This window comes from Crotalus tigris, unplaced genomic scaffold, assembly GCF_016545835.1.
Source record: "Crotalus tigris isolate CLP2741 ecotype Arizona unplaced genomic scaffold, ASM1654583v1 scf7180000019042.1166422, whole genome shotgun sequence".
NCBI classification, from domain to species: domain Eukaryota; kingdom Metazoa; phylum Chordata; class Lepidosauria; order Squamata; family Viperidae; genus Crotalus; species Crotalus tigris.
In genome coordinates this window covers 621,235-641,631 of record NW_024097339.1, presented here as the reverse complement: position 1 = coordinate 641,631, position 20,397 = coordinate 621,235, and the positions used below count along the sequence as shown (strand labels likewise).

The following is a 20,397-nucleotide window of genomic DNA, read 5'->3' as shown; positions in this document are numbered from 1 at the left end:
CTAACACTTCATATGATCTTGATTCTATCCCTCTTCACTGGCTCTTTTTTATATCTACAAAACCCATCTACTGTTTGGTCCAGTTGTCAGAGGTGGAGAAAAACAAGAGATATAGTATTAAAATCAGCTGCATTGTTTATTAAAACAAGCAAATCCCAAAGTTTTATTTTCTCAAGTTAAAATTTCAATTGATTTTAATTCTGTATTTCTTTGGGATATTCCCCGAATCATCTTCTCGTATATCTTTCAAGGCAAAAATTTTAAAAAATGTTTTGATTAAATTAGCATACAAACTGCAAAAATATTCTCTGATTTTCTAATAACTAGGCAATCAATGCAGTACAAGTTCTTGTCCTCTCAGTCTCATTCTATTTTAAACTACTTAAATAAAACCCTTTCCCAACATTTTAAAGATGACAGTGGGAGTACTGAACAAAAAGGAAACATCTAATCCTTTTGAGCTATAACTGAGACAGCTTCAAAAATGTTCAGTTCACCAGATTTAGCAGTACCTTGTTCTGTCTTAACTCAGGCCAGACAACAAAAGAGCACGGAGGAGAGGGCAAAACAGGCACCTGGATGGCTCAACCGTTTCTGTACTGTACTATCTATTGTACCACCATGTCACTATAAGTGACTCTGATGTTCTTAAGAACTTTGTACATACTTAGTATTTCACTGGCTTACCTTGAGAAGCTCTTAATTTAGGAGAGTAAAGAAAATCATTTGATGTCAAGCACTGGAACAGAAAGAAAAGGCAAATAGTACTACAGTATAATGTAATTTACATCTTTTTTTTCATTTGCAAAATTAAGAGGAAAAAAGTACACTGACTAGACCCTAGATACAGTATGAGAAACCATTTGAAGTTTTCAAAAAGGATATTTTAACTAAGTTGAGTTTTTAACATCTGATCATTTTTGATAGCCACTTTAGTCTGGCCATAACAACTCCACTCCTCCACTGTTCTTAGGACAGTGCAAATTTAATTAGATACAGAACTGAAAGTCAACTTAAGGACCATCTAATCTATTACAAATATTAGCCTTTATGAAACATTTTTTTAAAAAGAATCATTACAAAAGAATAATTTCTGTACCTGCTAATTTTCCTGTATTGGTCCGTACTGTTACTGAACTCTTATGAACAATGCTGACTGCACAAATTCCTTGAATTGCGGTGGGGCTACTTACGTTAATCTGTAACAAAACTGAGCTCATTGGAATGTACCTAAATGTAATTATTAATCTTCTTCAAATTCTGAGAAATCTTAGCTAAAAAAATTAAAGACTGAAAATTATGTTCATTTACTTTTCTTTGAACTCATCCTAACTCAAGCCCAAAGATTTATTTCAATAATCAATATAACATACTGGCTTTACCATTAGGAAGTTATTCTGAATGGTTTAAGACACTTGCATCTTATGGCCTTTCTATTTAGAAAGGCACTGTTCTAAGTCAGTATCAGTTTTACCTTTGTGTTATCTATTGAATTTGATACTGATCTTTATTTTTTCCTTTTTTAAATTATTTATATATCATACTTATATAGCTGCCAATCTCAAAAATATTAATAGGTCTGAAACAGATGAGGAAAATAAAAGAGCACGATCATATGGAAAACCATACAGCATATAGTGACATCACCTCCGTTACACTATACAAAATAAACGTCCAGAGGTGAGGTCTATGAAAGCAGGGGTCCCCAGCTCCCGGACCATCAACCAGTACCAGTCTGTGGCCTGTTAGGAACCAAGCTGCACAGTGGGAAGTGAGTGGTGGGCAAGTGAAGCTTCATCTGCATTTGCAGCTGTTCCCCAGTGCTACCGCCACCACCTCAGATCACCAGGCATTAGATTTTCATAGGAGCGTGAATCCTATTTTAAACTGCACATTCAAGGGATCTAGGTTGCATGCTCCTCCTCACCCCACCAATCCGTGGAAAAATGGTCTTCCACAAAACCGGTCCCTGATGCCAAAAAGGTTGGAAACTGCTGCAATAAAGAATGGACAGTATAAAACTGCTTGAAGAACAGAAGTGTACAGCAAATTTAAGCAGCAGCTTCAGCTGTTGATTCAAAAACTTTCAGAACACTTTCTACATATGAACAATCAAATCTTGATTAGCCATAATGGCTTGAATAAATCTATCAAATTCAGGGCTTGCAGTCTCCTGAAAGTTAGTTGCTAAGTTCAAGTTCTGCATGGGGACCATTCATACTAGACATTTTTTTAAAAAAACTGGGTCTGATCTAGCAACTCATTATAGTTCACTAATTAATACAGAAGTTGTTTCTGACAGCTTTCGATTTCTTTCTTCATGACACATGTTCAAGACATTGTGATTATACATTGTCAATTTTTGTTAACACCATGTTTCTATGCAGAAATTCAGAAGAAGGAAACATGTGATATTCGAATTTAAACCTCAACTAATCTCCATGGTAATTCAGGTTTCCATCAATGCAAATATTCCTCCCTACATACAACTCTTAAGTTCTGCATGAAAATAAAATTTGAATAGAAGAGCAGAGTTTGGGAGGATTATGCAAATACTCAAAGCATGTGCCTGAAATTCATCTATTTGAGTTTTATTTGAGTTCTCAAAGTTTGATAATGTCTGATGAACCACTTTAATCTGGCCATAACAATGCTATTCTTGTACTGTTCTTGGGACAGTTTCAATAGATACTGAGTCTTCCAAATTGTGGTTGATACAACCACAATTGTGACCAGAATTTTCATTGCTAAACAGGACGGTAGTTCAGTGAGTCGTGCCTGATTTTATGATTTTTTGCCATGGTTGTTAAACAATTGTTAAGTGAATCATGTGGTTGTTAAGCAAATCCAGCTTCTCCCATTGACTTTGATTGTCTGAAGAGGTAAGAAGGTTACAAATGGTAATAATGTGACCCTGGGATGCTACAACTATCATAAATACGTGCAGGTTGCCAAGTGCCCAAATTTTTATAACATGACTGTGAAGATATAGTTCAAAGTGACACAGGAGAAAGCTCTCTCCTACATGTCATATTAGTAAACTGGTAGTTTGAGAGCATCATCAAAAGGACCTCTCAGCATATCTTAATAGCAGAAAAAATTCTTAACAGTAAAGCAAAACGACTTAACATGAGTTCCAAAAACAAGAAATAGTGCCCAGTTAGCAGCCAACAAGTGGTGCAGATTTTTCAGCATAGGCAACAATCCTCTAAAAATGCCCTATTTTCCACTTTTTTCCTTTAATATCCTCAAAATCATTAACATGACTAATTAACTGTGCAGCATGGTAATCATATTCAACAAATACATTAGAAAATAGTAGCTAAAAGGATTAAATCAAATGATATGGAAGTCTTGAGGGTCTGGGTGAAAGAATAAAATTAGAGTTATGTCATTTTTAATTTATTTAATCATATCCCATCGATATTGTACTACGGCCCTAAGGCTGCCTGCCAACAATTAAACCACAATTATGCTATTACAGTATTAAAATGTGAATTAAAATATTATTTAAAATATAAGCCATATAGTATTAAGAATATCTAAAAATAAATTCAATTGGGTCACTCAAATTTTTGGTAATGGTAGCATGAACTTCAGCTAAAAACCAGAGTAAATGGAGTTTTAGTCTTTATTCTTTAACAGAATACAAACTAATTTTCCCTAACCTAGTATTATCCAGATATGTTGACTCCACATCCTTTCAGCCCTACGCAGCAAAATTAATGGGAATCTTGGCTGGTGGAAGTTTTTGCCTGAAGACACCTGGATGACTCCATATAGCTTGAAGAACAATTTAGACTCCAGTACCATAGGATGGTTTTACTTACTGGTTCACTTCCTTTTGCAAAGCAAGTTTGGTTCCCAGGTCGTTCACTCTCCCAAGGCAGTTTTCCTTTCCCAGCACTTAACACACGCCGGGGACATACTGCATGATCTGCAAAAGGGGTAAAAGACCCAGCAGTCTCTCCAGAGTAGCTGTGGGCACTCTGGATTCGGTTGCCCTCTAGGAGCCAATCTGTGTCCGCTCCATGAGGCAAATGAAAGCCGCGCCCGTTTGCCGAGGAAGGCAGGGGAACAGCATACTCCACAAACCACTGGTCGGTCAGCTTGGGAAGAGTTTTTCTCGCCAACCGAGCCTGCACAGCACTCATGACTCCTTCACAATTATCCTGAAGTTCAACCACGTCCACTGCCTTGAAGATCAGGCTGGTGCGACCGGGGCCCAGGGCCGAGGCTAAGACAGCAAAAGCCTCTAAGGCGGCGTGACGAACCCGGCGCTTGCTGTCTGCCAGCGCAGGGGCAAGTGCAGCCACCAGCTTGGGGAGCTCGAAGTCCTCGCTAGGGAAGGTGAGGAGAGCAGCGATGGAGATGGCCAGGACAACCTCGCGGACACGAGAATTGCGATGCTGCAGGTGCTCGGGGCGAAGCAGGAGATCCAGCACGGGCTGAGGGCCGGCTGCCCGCATCAGACCCAGAAAGAGTTGATGGTACTCCTGACGGATGGCCAACTTAGCATCGCCTAGCACTTTAGCTGCGGCCGCCACCAACGGCTCCAGGCGGGACCGGCTCCCCGCGGCCGGGCCTAGGCGGACAGCCAGCAGGCGCAGCCCTTCTAGCGCACCCAACGCCACTTTGAAGTTTGAGTCGTCCAGCAACGCCCGCAGCAGGCTGAGCAGCCCAAGGAGGTTAGGTGGGGGCAAGCAGGCCAAGGCCGCACCCGGCGCCTCTCCCAAAACCCGCTTTAGCTGCTCCATGGCGCCCACGCGGCCTCGGTAGTCCTGCTGGTCCAGCAGCCGCGCGTGCAGCTCCGACGGGACCAGCCCGAAGCGCAACGTGGCTCCCGGTTGGGTCGGCGACGGAACGCGGCCTGCAAGAAAAGAGGCGTCGAGCGCCTCCCATTGCTCCCTAGCTCCGCGGCCTCCTGCTCCGCCGCCGCCGCCTCCTCCGCCGGAGGCACCCCCTTCCTGCTCTTCCTCTCTGGCCATGCCCCTCTCCAGGGCTTTGCCCGGCTGCCCCGCCAGCCCGCCCCGAGGCCGCCGCCGCCGCCGCCGCCGCCGCCGGGCCCCTCACAGGGGAGCATCGCCGTCTCCAGGGAAACGCGTCACCGCTGCTACCGCCACCTCCTTCGCCGCCTCCGCCACGACGGAGGTACCATTGCGCGTGCGCATAACGCCCAGCTGGGGAGGAGAACTGCGGCGCCTGTCAATCGTTTGATAGAAAACGAAGATAAGCCGCGAAGGGTGGAAAGAACGCTCAGGCGGGTCTCGCGGGTAGAACGTTCGTAGGAAGCCTCGGCGCGCAGTGCGCGCCGGGGTATGTAGTCCAACCCCTCACGAAACAAGAGAAATAGCAGAGCTGATGGTGCTATAATTATCTACACCCAGGGGAAGTTTATTTTTGCTTTGTTTTGTTTTAAATGTAAACTTGAAATTGGGGTAATAGCTCTCCTCGTGAATAGTGAAAAGGCTGCCGGGAGTCGAAATTTTGGGGGAGGAGTCTGGTTCGTTAGCGGAAATGACGCAGCCAGCCGTCGCCTCTTCTCTTCCGCTGCGTCTGGCTGTGTTTTTGTGCCTGAAAGGAGCCCACTGAGGCACCCGCCCGCCCGGGCTGCAGTCCCCTGAGTCCGGTGAGTGACCCTCCCCCGCGATATTAATTGTGAGGGAGGGAATGGCCGAAATGAAGGAACATGGGCCAGAAAGAGCGTGGCTCGATAACGATATCGAGGGGAAAAAAATAGCATAATATGAGACGGAGGTTGGAAGGGATGACTGGCTGAGGGAAGTCCTTGTTTTTCAAATGAATTTGTAGCAATTTCTGTAATGTCTAGTATGTTTATCTTGAGACTAGAATAGTGGTGTTAAAGTTGATTTGCCTTGGGCTGAGGTTATCATAATCAGATATACACGCTGGAAGTTGCTGGTTTTCAAAGGGAGGGGTAGATTTTAACTTTGGGGGGGGGTATAATGTAGAGACTTGTGGTTCTAAAACATTCAGGTTTTACTAATTAATGTGATAAGGCTTTTTAAAGTAATCGTGAGAAATGAGTGAGCATTCCATAGTCATAAAAATTCATGGAGCTCAAAGATAAAGCACTTAAAAGTTTGTGTACAGTTTTATGATTTGACACTGAAAAGTTGCTTTAGAGCAATGGGAACATAAATGCAGCTCTATAACAGACATACTGGTAATAATTTAATGACTCACTATGTGTTGCTTTTCTGTACACTCTTAAAACAACTTTTTAGAATTTAAAGTGCCGTCCAGCTTAGATCACATACACCGTGCAGTATAAGAGAGAGAATATATAGCCATACTATGATTATTGTCTTATTGCTATCTTTAGGCAGGCTTGTTATTTTTTGCTTTATACTTGTAATGTTTCAAACTCAAATTTTCTATTTCAGGCCAGTTCTTATTTTCTTACTGTTATTCAGACTCTTCATTGGTAAATCACTGCAAATAAAAAAGTAGTCTGTGTGTGTGTGTGTAAGGAATATAATTTGGATGTGTAGACATATAAGGAGAATATGAAAATCTCTTTACAATAGTTTCAGTATTTTTATTCAAAAAGAAGGCCAAGATACTGATATGTATTGAGAAAGATAAAGAAGCTCAGTGATTTTTAAAAATAGAAATGATTTGAAATAAAATGCAAAAAGAATAATCTGTTGACATTCATAATCTCGAGGGAGGTATTCCATAATGTTAATACCATATTGCAAAACCAGTACATTCTGGTTCCATTCACTTCATAGAACAACTTTTGCAAGAGATTCCTTGAATGGGCAAATCTGGTTGGAGTACATAGGTCCCAAGCCATATAAGTCAAAGTAGAACTTTAAAATTCACCTAGAAGTCCATTGATAACCAATGCAGAGTCTACAAAATTAGAATAACGTGGTAATGCCTTTCAATAAACAGACTACTACGTTTTGCACCGGATGCAGTTGCATTGCATTGTGACAAGGGCACAAGTCCTTATATTGCTTTGAATGTGTCGAAAGTATATTAGTTAAAAAATTATGAAAGTGTGTTTAAATTAAATTTATTTTAACAGATGGACCAGTCATCTCCAACCTATATGATTGCTAATTTAATACCCCTGCATTCAGAGCAACTCCTGCAAGGCCTGAATTTACTCCGCCAACACCATGAACTTTGTGATGTCATCCTTCGAGTTGGAGATGTCAAGATCCATGCCCATAAAGTTGTGCTTGCTAGTATCAGTCCATATTTCAAAGCCATGTTCAGTGGCAATCTCTCTGAAAAAGAAAACTCAGAAGTAGAATTCCAGTGCATTGCGGAAGCAGCTCTGCAGGCCATAGTGGAATATGCCTATACTGGGACTGTGTTCATATCACAAGACACCGTGGAATCACTTCTGCCTGCTGCCAATCTCTTGCAAATCAAGCTTGTGCTGAAAGAGTGTTGTACCTTTTTAGAAAGCCAGCTGGATCCTGGCAATTGTATTGGTATCTCCCGTTTTGCAGAGACGTATGGCTGTCATGATCTGTACTCAGCTGCCAATAAATATATTTGTCAGAACTTTGAAGATGTTTGTCAAACAGAAGAGTTTTTTGAACTTACCCATTCTGAGCTGGATGAAATTGTTTCCAATGACTGTTTGAATGTGGTTACAGAGGAAATGGTTTTTTATGCACTGGAATCTTGGATCAAATATGATGTGCAGGAGCGTCAGAAATTTCTGGCGCAGCTACTTCATTGTGTACGGTTGCCTCTATTGAGTGTTAAATTTCTCACAAGACTTTATGAAGCCAATCATCTGATTCGTGATGATCATACCTGTAAACACCTGTTGAATGAAGCTCTGAAGTACCATTTCATGCCTGAACACAGGCTTTCGTATCAGACTGTACTAACTACACGTCCTCGCTGCCCTCCTAAAGTGCTCTGTGCAGTGGGGGGCAAAGCTGGACTCTTTGCTTGTTTGGAAAGGTGAGAAATAACAGCCACAACAAGAAAAATCTGGGTTTAAGCAGGCTTGTCTTGCTAATCTCTTCTGTTCACAAGTCAAGGTAGCTAGCAGAACCTATTTCTGATGAAAACTATACAGGTTTTGCAACCTTCAGTTGCTTGTCTGGAATGCAGAAGCCTTAGAACAGTGGTTCTCAACCTTCTTAATGCCGTGACCCTTTAATATAGTTCCTCATGTTGTGGTGACCCCCAACCCCCGATCCAGCTGGCCGGGGGGTATCAAGACAAAAAAAAGAGGAAAAAATGGGAAAGTATAGGTAGTCCTCGACTTACAACAATTAGCTTAGTGACTGTTTGAAATTACAACAGCACTGAAAAAGTAAATTATGATCATTTTTCACACTTATGATTGTTGCAGCATCCCCAGGGTCATGTGATTTACTTTCGGATGCTTGACAACTGATTCATACTTATGACGTTCACAGTGTCCCAGGGTCACGTGATCAATGGCCAGGGGGCATGGCCAGCTGATCACTCAGGTTGCAGAGTGCCTGTGGGGGGGGAATCTGTGGGTCTCTGGGATGGGACTGGGGTGGGTGCCTGCCTTCCTTCCCTCCCTTCTCTCCCCTTGTCCCTTCCTTCCTTCTTTTCTTCCTTTCCTTCACCTCCCTCTTAGTCTCTTCCTCCTTCCCTCCCTCTCCCATTGTCCCTTCCTTCTTTTCTTCCTTTCCTTCACCTCCCTTAGTCTCTTCCTCCTTCCCTCCCTCTCTCCCATTGTCCCTTCCTTCCTTCTTTCCTTCCTTTCCTTCACCTCCCTTAGTCTCTTCCTCCTTCCTCCCTCTTTCTCATTGTCCCTTCTTTCCTTCCTTTCCTTCCCCTCCCTCTTAGTCCCTTCCTTCCCTCCTTCCTTCCCTCTTTATCCCTTCCTTCCTTCCCTCCCTCTTTGTCCCTTCCTTCCTCTCCCCCTCCGTGCCCAGGAAGGGACAAGGGGAGGGGGACAGGCTGCCAGAGGCAGAAGAGAGCTCTGCCCAGCTCACTTGCTCAGCTTCGCCAGAAAACATGCTGCTTGCTAAGTTAGCAGAAGCCCCAGGATCAGCGCCGGGCTACAACTGATTCGCGCTTCTGCTAAATTAGCAAGCAGCATGTTTTCTAGCAAAGCTTGAGCAAGTTTGCTGGGCAGGAGCCAAGGAGAGCTGCTGCAGCTGACCTGCTTCTTGGCTGCTCTGCAAAAGCGCGGATCAGCTGTAGAGGTTCGCCCCGATGCTGGACAAGAGGGAAGGAAGGAAGGATGGAAGGGACAAGGGGAAAGAGGGAAGGAAGGAGGGACAAAGAGGGAGGCGAAGGAAGGGACAAGGGGAGGGAAGGAGGGACAAAGAGAGAGGTGAAGAAAAGGAAGGAAGGAAGGAAGGAAGGAAGGAAGGAAGGAAGGGATAATGGGAGAGGGAGGGAAGGAGGAAGAGACCAAGAGGGAGGGAAGGAAAGGAAGTTCCAGCCAGCAGAGGCTTGGCAGCCCGGCTGCCGAGGAACAGAAGAGCGCAAAGCCAAGGAGAAGAAGGTGGCAGTTTCCTCCCAAAGGGAGCTCCTTTTCTCCACCCCTTCCCTGGGTTTGTGGGGAATTTCTAGTCACCAACGCTGACAGGTGCTCCTTTGAGCCCGCCGTGAGCTTTCTCGCCCCCTTTGCTCCCCACCCCCGCTTTCGTGAGAATTGTGGCGCCCTTGGGAAGCCGATCGTGCTTTGAAGCTTAGGAGAGGAGGAGTCCCTTCCTCCTTCCCTCCCTCTCTCCCTGTCAAGCCCCGGAGGGCTTGACATGAACGGGCGGAGGAGGAGTCGAGGACGGGCGGGTGGCAAAGGAGACCGGCGGCCATCGCCAGATCTCCCGGCTGATAAGTGCAAGTTCGGGGGTCGCCAGCTGACAGGCGCAGGAATTGGGTGCTGCGGTGGCCTCCCCTTCGCTGACCTGCGTGCACGAGAAGAAGTCAATCCGATTGCTGCACAATGAGTCTCTGGGGAGGGAGGGGCCTTGCTCTGCGCCTGCGCTCTTCATGCACCCCCTGCAGGGCACATTTGGTAGAATTCGTGCAGACTGCCACCAAGCAGCATATTTTCCACAAACAAGTGAGGTGGAGCGGAGAGGGGGAGGGAGAGAAGGCGGTTGACAAGCCCTGCCTAAGACCATCGGAAATATGTGTTTTCCGATGGTCTTAGGTGACCCCTGTGAAAGGCTCATGTGACCCCCCAAAAGGGTCGCGACCCACAGGTTGAGAACCGCTGTCTTAGAATAGCAGCTAATTGACCAAGGAGTTATAATTTGGAATGTTCTTCATTTTGCTGTTCTCACTGTCACAGCCTTGTAAGAATTATTAGCATTCTTTTAGTCCAGGAGTATATTTATATCTTAATCATATTAGTCTAATAATTTATCCCATTTACTAAAAAGGAAAGAGATTTCAGGGCTTCCGCCCCCCCACAATTAAGTGGTGGTAGAAATAAGATCAAAATTGAACTGCAAATCTAATTTCTATTCCATTAGAAGTATGAATGGTCTTATTATTTTTGTTTCTCAACTATTAGGGTTGTTACCACAACAAAGAACTATCTTGAGGTTCATTATCCTGTAATCAGTTTCATTGCCTAAAATTGTTAGCTGTAAAATGTATGATTGAGTTCACATCTGGAAAGTCAACAACCCACTTATATCCCTACCTCACCTTTTGAAGGCTATATTTTACTTGACTACATTATGTCCAGATATTGAGTAGTAGTCAGTTTTATTAATTAATCACCATGGAATGGATGCAGCTATTAGTTTAAATTCCCTTCCTGGTAATCCTTTTGCTCAGCTAAAGGTTTAGGAGATCTTGCAGAGTAGATTTTATGTGAACTACTTATACATTTAACTTTCTTTTGCACCAGCAGTAAAGACTATGAAGGATAGATGAGAAACTACCTAGGATGGGCTCACTCTCCAAATTTTGCCCATTTAACAGAATTTAAGTTTATGTATTTATTAAACAAATTTATATAGCCGCCGAACTCACACATGGGTGACACTGGTGACTTATAACATTTAAAAACATTTAACCCATGAAAAATTCAACTCCCATGGCAACAACAAAATCAAATCAGCCACTTGACTGTCTTCATCTCCATTGATGGACCATATTTTTAGGACTTTTCAGTTCCAGTGAGCAATCTTTTCATTAAAGAGGTGAGCTGTTTTTCAGAACAATAAAGCTCTGCTTTGGTAAAGTTTGAGTGATATAATGTGTTGTGCTCCAAGGAAGTGTGAAGGTGTTCCCTATGTGTTCTTGGAGCAAATCATAAATGATTGCATTCTTAGTTTAGTTTCATATAAATAAATATTAAAGTAAAATTATTTTTAAGATTTGTTATCCTGAATTTCTTTCCAATTCTTATGATTTAGAGACTGGTTATATACCTCACACTGAGCAATGGTTTGTTTATAATTAAATGAATATACTACAGAGATCATACATAACTGTTAAACCATCAGCTATTATTTTTCAAGCCACAATGATTTACCTTAAAATTTAAGCCCAAACCAAACCATATATGCTTAACACAAAACATTAATTCAATTACAATGTTTTTGTGTGTAGGGGCCGGTTTAGAAGATGGTTCAATATCAAGCAACTCAAACCAGCATTTTTTTTAAAAAAAAAAAATCGTTTGAAATAAGAGACATAGAGTAAAAATATTTAAATTCCATTAGGGTAGCAGCTCTTGATATATTGAAATTTCGTTTTGCCTCATGATTGTTTTTTGTCTTCTTCAGTGTTGAAATGTATTTTCCTAAGAATGACTCTTGGATAGGCTTAGCACCTCTGAGTGTTCCTCGCTATGAATTTGGAATCTGTGCCCTTGATCAGAAAATCTATGTAATAGGAGGAATTGCAACCCACATGTGTCAAGGCATCAATTATCGGAAACATGAAAGCTCTGTGGAATGCTGGGACCCTGATACAAACACTTGGACATCAATTGAGAATATGAATGAGAGTCGAAGTACTCTGGGTGTAACAGTTTTATCACGAGAAATCTATGCCTTGGGAGGTTATGATGGGCAGTCCTACCTGCAATCAGTGGAGAAGTATATTCCAAAGGTGAAGGCGTGGCAGCCTGTTGCACCAATGAACAAAACTAGGAGTTGCTTTGCTGCAGCTGTTTTAGATGGAATGATTTATGCCATTGGGGGCTATGGTCCAGCTCATATGAACAGGCAAGTGCATGTTTAAGCTTGGCAATTATATATTATTATTATATATGACATTAATTGATTTAATTTGATCACATTTATATGGCCCCCTCTCAATGGAAAGCGACTGGGTGGTATACAGCAGAACAGAAATTTGCAGGATCCTCTACCTTATTATTCCCAGGGTAACAATGTCTTGTTTAATTCCTGCTTTAGGTAATTTGTCTAAGGAATTCCTTGGGATTGTTTGTTAAAATTATTCTTGTGTTTTTCTTCAAAACCTGGGGAGAAGAAATTATATGTTTGGTTAGGTTCTAAATCATATTGTGGTATTTATTGGTCATGTGCATACACATGTCAGAAACCAAGCATTCGTTCTAACTAAATGCCCTTTATTAGAGCAACTGGTTGATGATGTAAATTTAATTATATGATAATTCAGCCTTGTATAGTGCAACATAATTTCAGTACTGTAGCCTGGGGTTGTGTTCTTGAGATAATAACACACTGAAATGCTAGACACATTTTTTGCAAGTGTGCTGTGTAAATGCACTTGGGGCTAGTTTATTGTTGAGTGTGTTCTGTTAATCCAATTTTCTAAAATATTAGGGAAATAATTAATTATGGGTAAGAGCATAATATGAACACAGTATGGTAATTTTTCTTATGTGTCTGCTGCTTTAAATTAGAGCAAAAATGCCCCAGATTAAACACTTACAAAATTATAGTCCAACTTGGCAGCAACAGTAGATTTTATGTCATTTAATTCTAAGCCAATCCATTTTGCAGATTTTAATAGGCAATCATTAAAAAAAAGTTAAATCTGAAGTTAAAATTGTTCTAAAACTGAATCAAAACTTGGTTATGTAAAGACCATTACAAACATGGAATAACACTGCTGCAGTATAATGTTCAAGTCCCTTTCCTGTTGTGGAAAAACAACGTCACAGTATCTAGCAGAACATAACTTAGTATGTGATTTGTATGTGATTAATACTAAGAGTGCTTGAAAGTTCTGGAATGAAATGAAGGAGCCTCTGGAAGCCAGTATATTGCCATGATTTATGGCCTGTTTGAAGGAAGCAAGGTTTGTGTTTCCCAAATGCCAGGGTTTTTTTGTGTGTGTTTTTGTTTTTGGGGTTTTTTTTTTTGGAGGGTGGGGTTGCCAGCATTATTGGCTACATTTTTTTAAAAAAAATTGGGATAACATTAGCTTGTTGAGCTTTTTATGAGATCAAGAGAATGCGAAGCAACCTAGAACTAGGGAAATTTCACCTAATACTTAAGCCATATTCAATCCTTTCTCTTCTTTTGGTCCCTGATTTTCATCTTGAATGTAGAGTTTTATGTGCTATCAAAATACGTTGACTATAACTTGTATTATAGACTATCTCAAGAGGCCATTGAAGCTGCATTCATGTGGGAATTGCAACTTGCTGATTATCCCTCATGAACGCAGCTACAGTACTATCTTGCAGTAATCAGTAGAAACTCTTGTCATTAAATTCTGTTGTTTGTTTCCATCTGCAGTGTGGAACGTTATGATCCCAACAAGGACTCCTGGGAAGCAGTTGCACCAATGGCAGACAAGAGAATAAACTTTGGTGTTGGGGTTATGCTAGGCTTCATTTTTGTAGTTGGAGGGCACAATGGTGTTTCTCACTTGTCCAGCATTGAGCGGTATGATCTACACCAAAACCAATGGACTGTTTGTCATCCAATGAAGGAACCCCGAACTGGTAATAAACTGAATGTGCTATTTCTATGCAAATGGGATATCATGTAAGAATGCCCCAAAGTGCTATTCAGTTGTCTTTTCCTAAAAAAAAAAAAAAAACACCTTATCTTTGCTATGATAAACCAAAAACCCCTGGAAAAAGAAAGAGAGAGATTTACTTGAATAGCATTTATATCATCAGTACTTTAAGACACAGATAGGCAAACTATTTACAGCCAAAGATTGCATTTATTTTTTTCCTCTGAAAGCAAAAGAACAGGATGATTAAATTAATAAAGAGGGTGGGCATCAAAACTTTGAACCGTTTAGGGTTTTGGAGGGTTTCCTTGCATAAAATAAATGAAGCTTAGTTTTGTGGGAATATGGATTTCAGCATGGAAAATACAGCATGCCTATTTTAGAGTTAGACATTTTGGTGAATGAATAATAACATTGCTTAGGTATTCATTTAATACCATTCTAGATCTTTTAGCTGTTAATGAATCTAACTAAGCTGATTTTTTTTCTTACTCCTAGTAACTTCTCTCCTTGTAAGGCAATTATGTGTTTGGGAACTGCTCCATATTTTTGAATTTGCAAACATAACTTTATGCTTGTGCTGCAGAATCACCCTTATTTCCATCCTGCTACTTTATTATTTGGCTCAGGTGTTAGGGTCGCAACAAATCACAACAAACTATGAAGCACAGTCTATAAAAGTAAATCTTCCTCTGGAAATAGCATATCCTCCTCTCCCTCTTGTCCTGGCAGCTAACAGGTATAGTGCAGGCAAATTTTGCAGAGTCCAAGGAGAAGCTAAGTTTATGAAGAGAATAGGCACACAAGAGAAATGACTGGAGAAGGATGATGTCAGGAATAGATGGCTGTCCTTGTGAGGTCTCTCCCCTAATTCTAAATGTTCACAGCTGAAGCATTTCTGGAGAGACAGCAGCCAGCCGCCACTTACTCACAAGGCATACTCTTTGGCAGAGACAGGACTTCGCTCTCTGTTTAGCCTGGCATCCAGTTTAGCAGAAAGAGCTTCTAAGCTGAGTGAAAGCTTATAATTGATCAATTCACACACTTACCGAGCACCACACCAAACAAACATAACACACACAGGCTCTCCCATGACATCAATTTCATTCAGTTCAACAATGTAAACATCCTTTTCCCATTGTTTTGAAAATGCATTCCAAACAGAAAAGAACAAAAGATAGAATCCCAGAATAGCCAGAACATGTACTCTCCCAAATCCCATCAGCATACACATGCAGTCTTCAATTCCTCAGTTGCAACTGGGAAATCATGGAGGAATTTGTCAAGGGTCTGACAGACAAAATTGCTTGAATCCATTCTCAATTGGAATTTTGGAAATCAAGCATGGAGCAGATCCATTAGAGACTCACCTGGTTATCTGGGAGCAGTTTGACCATGTTGGACCTGAGGCAGTGGACAGTGTCCTCAGAGCTGTTATCACAACTGATTATTTATTAGATGTTAGAGAATATGGCCGTTTCAACTCATATTTTCAAGGATAAACTGGTGCTTTCTTCCTCAACCAAAACTCTTTATGGCAGTAAAACATAACCTGGAGGCCTAGAATTGTTCCAGAAAGCATTTTCTGCCTAACCCATTTTCATGATACTAAAGTAATATTTGACCATTTCTATTCTGAGTTTCCTGTACTATCGTCTTTTGCTAGGCTCCATAATAGAGAAGAGTAGTGAAGAGATGAGTTGAAGGGAGAATTTTATGGTGTTCCTCTCCACTCTCAAGAAAACATCTGACCTTTGGATATTTTCCACCTTCCACATTACAACATTCATTATGATGATGATTAGGTTAACTAAAGTTGGTGAACATATGTAATACTCCTGCATCCCATTTTCCTCATAACAACCCCAAGTTCTTTAACACTTATTTAAATTATGGGAGGTTTTTTAGTTTGCATGTTTTTCCCATGAAAAGGACTTGATTTTCTAATGTTAAATATATATATATATATATTCTTTTTTCTTTCCCAATAGGAGTTGGTGCAGCTGTAATTGATACATATCTTTATGTAGTTGGTGGACACTCAGGTTCGTCCTATCTTAATACTGTACAAAAATATGACCCTATAGCTGATAACTGGCTGGACATTGCTGGTATGATGTACTGCCGTTGTAATTTTGGCTTGGCTGCACTTTGAAGAATACATTTGAGGATGCAAGTAGCACTGAAGATGCCTGACCTGTACAAAGCAGAAGCTGTATTTCTTCAAGATGGGAGAAAGGAGAGATGACTTAATTGTAATGCAAACAGGTGAACCCCAAACAAGAATTGGATATTGTTGATAGGAAAGAAATAGAAGGAGGGAATATGGAACTGTCTTTCTAATGGGGATCCAAACTGCATACTGTTATTGACCTGAAATAATTTATCTTTATACAAGAAGCACTGTGTTGTCTGCAATAGGCAAATAAACTCCCAAACTCAGAGCTTTGATCTTTCTCTTCCTGTGACTGGCATAGATAATATTGCTAAAGGGGTGGGATCATTTGACTATGTTGCACAATCTTAATAGATGTCCATATTTACATAGAGACCATGATTGCTTCACATTTTTTATGAACAGTTAAAGGGCTGCCTTTTCCCACTACCCATTACGCAGGTTTTGTAAATATCTGATACTATAATTTGTTTATCTGCACTTAATACGCCTCCTCCTTTTGGGGTGGAGGGGTAACTTACTGGAGAATAAGAATGGATAGCTATTTTCAGCTCAATGCATTTAAAATTTTATTTTTATTCTTATACTATTTGGACCTGTCTGTACATCACCCTTTATCTGAAGACCTACAGCTTATAAGCTGGTAGAGAAAGCCCGTGTGTCTTGGGTTTTATTAAATAATGTGCAATGATATACCAGCGCACATGTAACTGTTTCAAAAAGAAATATCTTCCACCTCTGTGCATAAATTTATGGTATGTAGCCCACGAGTGACTACAAAGAATGTACAACCAAATCTTCAGTGTGTATTGACTGACATGGTGCTAAACAATTAGATTGCTGAGATTGCTAGAAATATTAAGAGGGATTGATTGAATATGTACAGCATTGGACTAAGGCAAAATTTTGATTAAAGTAATACATTTTTTTTGTTATTGGTGAATTGCAGGATTTGTAATGATAGCTACCAGATTGAAATATAACTATTTTTCTTCTCTGTTCCTGTGAAATTATCAAGTTTTTCTTTTGCTAATATTTCTTAGATGAGCATGTTTGGAGAACAGAAGTCTGAACAGATTAGAGAATGGAGGGAGTATTGATTTCCTTAGAGATAGTTCTCTTCGTTAAAAAGTGAATTAGGTAACAATACTGGATAGTTATCTCTGCATTCTTAACAGTTCCCCCAAACATTGCTTTGAGATGTCCTAGAACTCAGCAGAACTTTTCAGTTGTGGTTGGATTGTTCTGTAATTGGACAATTCCTCTAATAAGTTGAAATCTGGTCATCGATAGATCATCCTGAAACCCACTGTTAAGGTTCTAAGAGAACAAAGCATGACCTTATATTTTAATATTATTTCACATAGATAACTGAAACTGTTTCTACAGTTTTCTCTTTCAGGTATTTTTCAATGTATATTTCTGTTTTGTCAAAAGAGTTGTACATCAGTTTATTCTTGTCTACCTTTTCTTCCTTTGGAAGTACATTTCTCCTTCTCTCCCTTTAGCACGATTTTTGGTAGTGTTCACAAACATGCAATAATAAGATGTGTGGCTGACCTATATTTTGAGCCTTTTACTTCTATCTACATGAAAGGGGAGATTGTGAACTAGAAACTTGTGCTCTGTAATAAGAATGGCAGCTAACCAAGCTGCAAAAGCTCTTCTTCTTCCATGAGCTAATCAATGTTCTAATTAAAACCAGAAGAGCACACTTCTTAAACTACTTAACATCATTTTTCTACCAACACTTGAAGATGTTATCAAATCCTAAAACTCTTGTTTAGATATTTGTTCAGTTAAGCAGAGTTTTGAAGCAACTATGAAACAAGCAATTTGTAATATGCTAGTTGATACCTGTTATGCAGCAATAATAGCATAATGCAACATGTACCTTGATTTTTTTTTTTAATGCATGGAATTAGGACATCCTCATTCATTTCAGTGAAACTCATTTGAGAGACCTGGATTCTGAAGAAGGCAATCATGTGTAACAGTAGAAGCAATTGCTTGTTTTGTATCAATGGTTATTCAGTTTGCATTCATAAAAATGCAAAATTAAATCATTTTTCAGTCTTAGGTCTTTCTTCAAGCTGCCTTTGAATTTAGAAAAATATGTTTAATACTTGATAATTGTTTGAGAAGGTACTCATATAGCGAGAATCTGAGAATCAGACAAAATAACTCTGAACAAGGAGAGAGAGAAAAATGGTCATGGAGTGGAAAACGCTAAAAAAAAAAGCCATTGTAGCTGAAGGATTTAAGAAGTGTTCACCTCTGGTTATCTGCCTTGTTCATGCATAGTTTGCAAAGAATCCACTCAAACTGCTTTGACTGGCCAATCTGAACATCAGGGTTAAGAATATTTTTTGCTTTTGTTTTAAAAAAGGAGTGCAGACAGTGACAACATTTGATATTCTTCAGCACCCCCTTTGGGTGATGGCATGTACCCAGTAAGAAGTTAATTACTCTAAATATAGCACTTTTTGAATTATTTGTAATTTCCAGGCAGTTTGAGGGTGGCCCTTATTGTGCAGTTCAACTAAGGACATTGTTGATTTATTTGAGTCTACCTTAATATTTGTACATAAGGAGATTTGGTTGATTGCTTTAATTATGTAGACTATCTGTATTAAAAACAACTTAAGGCACAAATAGCTATTTTTAGTCACAATTAGATTAATTCACTAGTACAGTAGTGAATCTCTGTAGAAAATTCACTAGTACAGTAGTGAATTCACTAGTACAGTAGTGAATCTCTGTAGAAAATACAGGGAATAATACATTTAAATGAACTCATCATAGTCGCGTATCTTTCACCATTCACTGAACTGCTCAAGTGTAGATAAATTGGACAACCAATTTTAACATTTGTTGGCTGCAATAAGCTGCTTATAGCTCAGCATTACAGAGAAAGCCTTTCCTAAAAGAGTACGTACCTAGCTTAACATCCAGTTCCACAAAACCATTCAAGTGACTTACTTAATATTAAGCAAAAGCACTTTAACATTTCCTGGCTGTTTATTTTTAGGCTTTTCTTTGATTTGGAAGAAAAATAACCCACAGCTTTGTATATATGTACTATAGGGTAGCATTATATACATATGTAATACAAGTAATCCTCAACCTTATGACCACAATTGGGATGGAAATTCCATCTCTGTGTGAGGTGGTTGTTAACTGAGTCATGCCCAATTTTATGATCTTTTTTGCTGTGGCCATTAAGCAAATCACTGCAGTCATTCTTTGAAGCTGGCTTGCCCCATTGAATTTGTCAGAAGCTAGCTGGGAAGTCTCAGATGGTGATCATGTAACCTTGGGATGCTGCAGCCATTGTAAATAAATATGGGTTGCCAAGCACCCAAATTTTGAGCATGTGACCATGGAGATACTGCAACAGTCATAAGTATGAAAAACGGTCATAAGTCACTTTTTTCAGCATAGTCATCACTTTGGTTACTAAACAAATGTGGTTAAGGACTGCCTATGAAGTCCACAGGTCTTAAAGTTGTCATGGTTGGGGACCCCTGAGCTAGAGTGTAAGATTGGAGCATTGCGGTGGCTAAATATTTTTGTTATGTGGCAAACCTAGGCAGTCTTTTTCTATTTTTTTTCTTCTCTATTTTTTCTTCTATGCCATCTACCAAGGTTCATTTGTTAACTCCTTCCATTCTATGACAGAATATGAGCTCACTCTCCTACTTGCCTTAAATCTTCTTTCACTCATAAAAGAACTGAGAAATAATTCCTTTCTTTGCCTTACATGCTATTCTCTGTTTTCACTTCTCTGACCCAATTCTAAACCTTCATGCACAGTAGTTTTTAGTATGATTCTGACCTGCACAGAGGGATTTATTGTGGATGCTAGAAGACAGGTAGTGTTGTTTTATGTTTGCATTCTCCTACCAGCAGAGTTTCATGTTCTTTCTCTCTCTGCCATCCTTCTTTACAAAGATGATAGTTGAGTGGGAAGCCACTAGATAATTTTCTCCTTTGTTTGCTAAATGTGGTCATGTTCTGTTGTTATTGCTACAGTATTTCATTTGAATGTGCACTGTTAATAAATAAATTTATGAAGGCAAAAAGGCTTGGTTGTATTTTTTAAAAATATCTAACTTGATTATCTTCATCTTTAAATACCACAGATAAACCAGAAATATTCTTTAGCAAACACATTTTTATTTCAATTTGCTAAGGCAAATTAGATAGTAATCATGGATAACTTATTTGCCTATCCCTAGAGCGCTGCATGACATGATAGTCAGCTGCAATTGGCCTTGTTTTTGCTCAGTATGTGGTGCTTTTATATT

The 20,397-nt window shown here is 40.1% G+C and overlaps 2 protein-coding genes across 6 annotated transcripts in view; one reads left to right on the top strand and one right to left on the bottom strand.

Moving 5' to 3' along the window:
• TOGARAM1 (TOG array regulator of axonemal microtubules 1) overlaps positions 1–5,132 on the bottom strand; it is a 41,588-nt gene extending 36,456 nt beyond the window's left edge. For all 5 annotated transcript variants that reach the window (XM_039358621.1, XM_039358622.1, XM_039358624.1 and 2 more), the window contains exons 1-2: positions 3,831–5,132; positions 688–739 (exon numbers count right to left, since the gene is read on the bottom strand). In XM_039358621.1, coding sequence (XP_039214555.1) covers positions 688–739; positions 3,831–4,988 — 1,210 coding nt within the window. In that variant the 5' untranslated portion in view covers positions 4,989–5,132. The remainder of the gene's footprint in view (positions 1–687; positions 740–3,830) is intronic.
• Positions 5,133–5,195: 63 nt separating this feature from the next.
• KLHL28 (kelch like family member 28) lies at positions 5,196–20,172 on the top strand. The gene is made up of 5 exons (XM_039358629.1): positions 5,196–5,629; positions 7,061–7,959; positions 11,736–12,179; positions 13,686–13,894; positions 15,903–20,172. The coding sequence occupies exons 2-5, from the start codon at positions 7,061–7,063 to the stop codon at positions 16,064–16,066; spliced, it is 1,716 nt and encodes a 571-aa protein (XP_039214563.1). The 5' UTR covers positions 5,196–5,629; the 3' UTR covers positions 16,067–20,172.
• The last annotated feature ends 225 nt before the right edge of the window (positions 20,173–20,397 follow it).

Bases quoted from the DNA above. Each gene is read 5' to 3' on its own strand.
- KLHL28 (XM_039358629.1), top strand. From the start codon at position 7,061: ATGGACCAGTCATCTCCAACCTATATGATTGCTAATTTAATACCCCTG. The intron at 12,180-13,685 runs GCAAGTGCATGT...TTCCATCTGCAG, and splicing joins GGTCCAGCTCATATGAACAG to TGTGGAACGTTATGATCCCA. The intron at 13,895-15,902 runs GTAATAAACTGA...CTTTCCCAATAG, and splicing joins AATGAAGGAACCCCGAACTG to GAGTTGGTGCAGCTGTAATT.